Source organism: Oncorhynchus clarkii, chromosome 9 (genome assembly GCF_045791955.1).
Source record: "Oncorhynchus clarkii lewisi isolate Uvic-CL-2024 chromosome 9, UVic_Ocla_1.0, whole genome shotgun sequence".
Classification (NCBI taxonomy): domain Eukaryota; kingdom Metazoa; phylum Chordata; class Actinopteri; order Salmoniformes; family Salmonidae; genus Oncorhynchus; species Oncorhynchus clarkii.
Genome location: NC_092155.1, coordinates 11,360,246 through 11,364,093, shown reverse-complemented (window position 1 = coordinate 11,364,093; position 3,848 = coordinate 11,360,246). Strand labels below are relative to the sequence as shown.

The 3,848-nt window shown below is 44.3% G+C and overlaps 1 protein-coding gene across 10 annotated transcripts in view; it reads left to right on the top strand.

The window, feature by feature from the left end:
• The window catches only part of LOC139415879 (phosphatidylinositol-binding clathrin assembly protein-like), a 67,544-nt gene extending 64,286 nt beyond the window's left edge, over positions 1-3,258 (top strand). For 6 of the 10 annotated variants that reach the window (XM_071164023.1, XM_071164022.1, XM_071164020.1 and 3 more), the window contains 3 exons: positions 1,781-1,837; positions 2,006-2,119; positions 2,262-3,258. In XM_071164023.1, the coding sequence (XP_071020124.1) occupies positions 1,781-1,837; positions 2,006-2,119; positions 2,262-2,276 (186 nt within the window). In that variant the 3' untranslated portion in view covers positions 2,277-3,258. The other 4 variants (XM_071164016.1, XM_071164017.1, XM_071164014.1 and 1 more) reach the window with 1 other exon arrangement.
• The last annotated feature ends 590 nt before the right edge of the window (positions 3,259-3,848 follow it).

Genomic DNA, 3,848 nt, shown 5'->3' with positions numbered 1-3,848 from the left:
TATATATACAAAAGTATGTGGACACCCCTTCAAATTAGTGGATTTGGCTATTTCAGCCACACCCGTTGCTGACGTGTAAAATAATTGAGCACACAGCCATGCAATCTCCATAGACAAACATTGTCAGTAGACTGACCTTACTGAGGAGCTCCTTGACTTTCAATGTGGCATCGTCATAGGATGCCACCTTTCCAACGAGTCAGTTTGTCAGATTTCTGCCCTGCTAGAGCTGCCATGGTCAACTATAAGTTCTGTTATTGTGAAGTGGAAACGTCTAGGAGCAACAACGGCTCAGCCATGATGTGGTAGGCCACACAAGCTCACAGAACAGGACCACTGAGTGCTGAAGCACACAGCGCAAATACATTGTCTGTCCTCGGTTGCAACACTCACTACCGAGTTCCAAACTGCCCCTGGAAGCAACGACAGCACAATAACTGTTTGTCGAGGACTTCATGAAAGGGGTTTCCGTGGCCGAGGAGCCGCATGGTTCGGGCCCCTTAGTTCCAGTGAAGAGAGATCTTAATGCTACAGCATACAATGACATTTTAGACAATTCTGTACTTCCAACTTTGTGGCAACAGTTTGGGGAATACCCTTTCCTGTTTCAGCATGACAATGCCCCTGTGCATCAAGCGAGGTCCATACAGAAATGGTTTGTCGATCGGTGTGGAAGAACTTGACTGGCCTACACAGAGTCCTGACCTCAACCCTATTGAACACCTTTGTGATGAATTGGAATGCTGACTGCGAGCCAGTCCTAATCGCCCAACATCAGTGCCCGACCTCACTAATGCTCTTGTGGCTGAATGGAAGCAAGTCCCCGCAGCAATGTTCCAACATGTAGTAGAAAGCCTTCCCAGAAGAGTGGCTGTTATAGCAACAATGTTCCAACATCTAGTGGAAAGCCTTCCCAGAAGAGTGGAGGCTGTTATAGCAACAATGTTCCAACATCTAGTGGAAAGCCTTCCCAGAAGAGTGGAGGTTGTTATAGCAGCTAAGGGGCACATACATTTTTACCTGTATGTACCTGTGATTGGGGGGGTTACCTGTTGTTGGGGGGTGGGGGTTACCTGGGGTTGGGGGTTACCTGTGTTTATATGACCTCTTTACCTGTAGTTTATATGACCTCTTTACCAGTAGTTTATATGACCTCTTTACCCGTAGTTTATATGACCTCTTTACCCGTAGTTTATATGACCTCTTTACCCGTAGTTTATATGACCTCTTTACCTGTAGTTTATATGACCTCTTTACCCGTAGTTTATATGACCTCTTTACCCGTAGTTTATATGACCTCTTTACCCGTAGTTTATATGACCTCTTTACCCGTAGTTTATATGACCTCTTTACCCGTAGTTTATTGTGCCTGTATTTATCTGTAGTTTTGTTTACCTGTAGTTTGTTGTACCTATATTTATTTATCGTTAAACTATAGGTAAAATAAATAGCTACAGGTAATCTGTAAATCATGTTACCTATAGTTTATCTGTAAATCATGTTACCTATAGTTTATCTGTAAATCATGTTACCTATAGTTTATCTGTAAATCATTATACCTGTAGTTTGTTTACCTGTGTTTGTTTTATTTTACCTGCATCTATTTATAGTTTATTTAAACTGTATTTACATGTAGTTTATTTAAACTGTCTATCTGTAGTTGACCTGTGTTGATGAATGTGGTGTCCATGGAGGTCATCCCATCAGTTCTACCTGTTTTAGACCGGTCTTTAATTGTCCCTCAGCTCTGTTAACCAGATCTCTCTCTCCTCCCATACAGGCTCCAGCTCCTATGCCTTTCCCCATGACCACACCGCAAGTGCCTATGTATGGAATGGTGAGTCCTGTTCACACAGCCATATTAATACCTGGTATGTATTTTGCTAGAAGAATGGCCGTGGCCTAGCAAGGCCCACATCCTTCTGATGCTAAACTTTCCTGTCTCTCACTGTCTTGACCCATTTAAAACAAAAATAAAAACTTGATATGTTTCTTCCTTCCCCAGGTCCCTCAGATGGGTCAGATGGGGGGTGTACAGGTGATGGCCCCCCAGCCCATGATGTACAACCAGCCTGTACTCAGACCCACAAACCCCTTCTCCCCCATGCCTGGAGCCCAGGTGCAAAGTCCTTTATGGCTTTACAATTGTACATCCGAACTCACAAACCCATTTTCCTCTGCAGTTTAGTGTCTCTTTCTGCCATTTTCCCCTCACTGACTGGCTTTCCTTCCTCTTTCTCTCTTCTTTCTCTCCGTCTCAGATGCAGTTCATGTAATTTCATCTGGGGGAGCAGAGCGCCAAAAAAATGATGGCATAAAACACACAGAGAGGACAAACGAAGAATAGGGAAACGAATGAATGAATGAATGAATGAACGAACGAAAGACTGAGGGGCAGACAGAAGAAAAACCAACCAACACCAAATACAAGAGGAGAGGAAGAGGGAAGAAAAAGAAGAGGCTGATGAACCCGGGAGATGGAGGGTAGAGCACGGAAGAGTGTTTATGACATCATAAAGGCTTACCTCTCTGTCTGAAACAGCCCCCACCCTCAAACAAACAACCCCCCCCCCCCCCCCCCCCCAAACAAATAAATAATACGGAACCCCTATAAATGGATAGGTCTTTTGGAGTAGACGGTGTGAAGGGGTCAGGTGTGAAAGGTCATAGGTTCATTACACTTAGGACCCGTGTGTACATTGACTTTTCTGTGTTGGTTTAGTTTGTCTTCTGTTACCTTTGGTGTAGATGGATGGATTACACCCTGACTGGGACTCTTCGATGTTGTAGGTATGTTACTGAGCTGATATTGAGCACTTTGGCACACACACATAAACGGACAGAGGTGTGAATCTAACCATGGGCAGAATGGACTGATTTGTCTAGAAATAGATGGGTAGGTTACAGTTGGAGCCATCCTCTCTGGTTGGTGAGATGGTTACAAACCGGTAGGAACTTGTGTTCTGGTTTTCTATCTCTGAGTGTGTGTGTGTGTGTGTGCACACTGTTTATAAAGCATTACTTAGTGAGCTGGTCTCTACCTGCTTTCTTAGACTACAAGGTCACCAAATTAAAGATGTTGTTTTCCTACTTTCTCACCGTTACCCATCTACAGAGTGGACATGTTTGTCCCTGCTCGCTAGCCGTCCTTGACTGTTTGCTAGTTCAGAAAAAGCACTTACCCAGGGGAGATGTTTCAGACATGGAGAAGCCATCACCAGGTGTAATCAGACTGGATAGAAAACATTAAGGACACCCCTCTACCCTCACCATCATCCTACCATCAATCAGACTGGATAGAAAACATTAAGGACACCCCTCTACCCTCACCATCCTCCTACCATCAATCAGACTGGATAGAAAACATTAAGGACACCCCTCTACCCTCACCATCATCCTACCATCAATCAGACTGGATAGAAAACATTAAGGACACCCCTCTACCCTCACCATCATCCTACCATCAGACTGGATAGAAAACATTAAGGACACCCCTCTACCCTCACCATCATCCTACCATCAATCAGACTGGATAGAAAACATTAAGGACACCCCTCTACCCTCACCATCATCCTACCATCAATCAGACTGGATAGAAAACATTAAGGACACCCCTCTACCCTCACCATCATCCTACCATCAGACTGGATAGAAAACATTAAGGACACCCCTCTACCCTCACCATCATCCTACCATCAATCAGACTGGATAGAAAACATTAAGGACACCCCTCTACCCTCACCATCATCCTACCATCAATCAGACTGGATAGAAAACATTAAGGACACCCCTCTACCCTCACCATCCTCCTACCATCAATCAGACTGGATAGAAAACATTAAGGACAC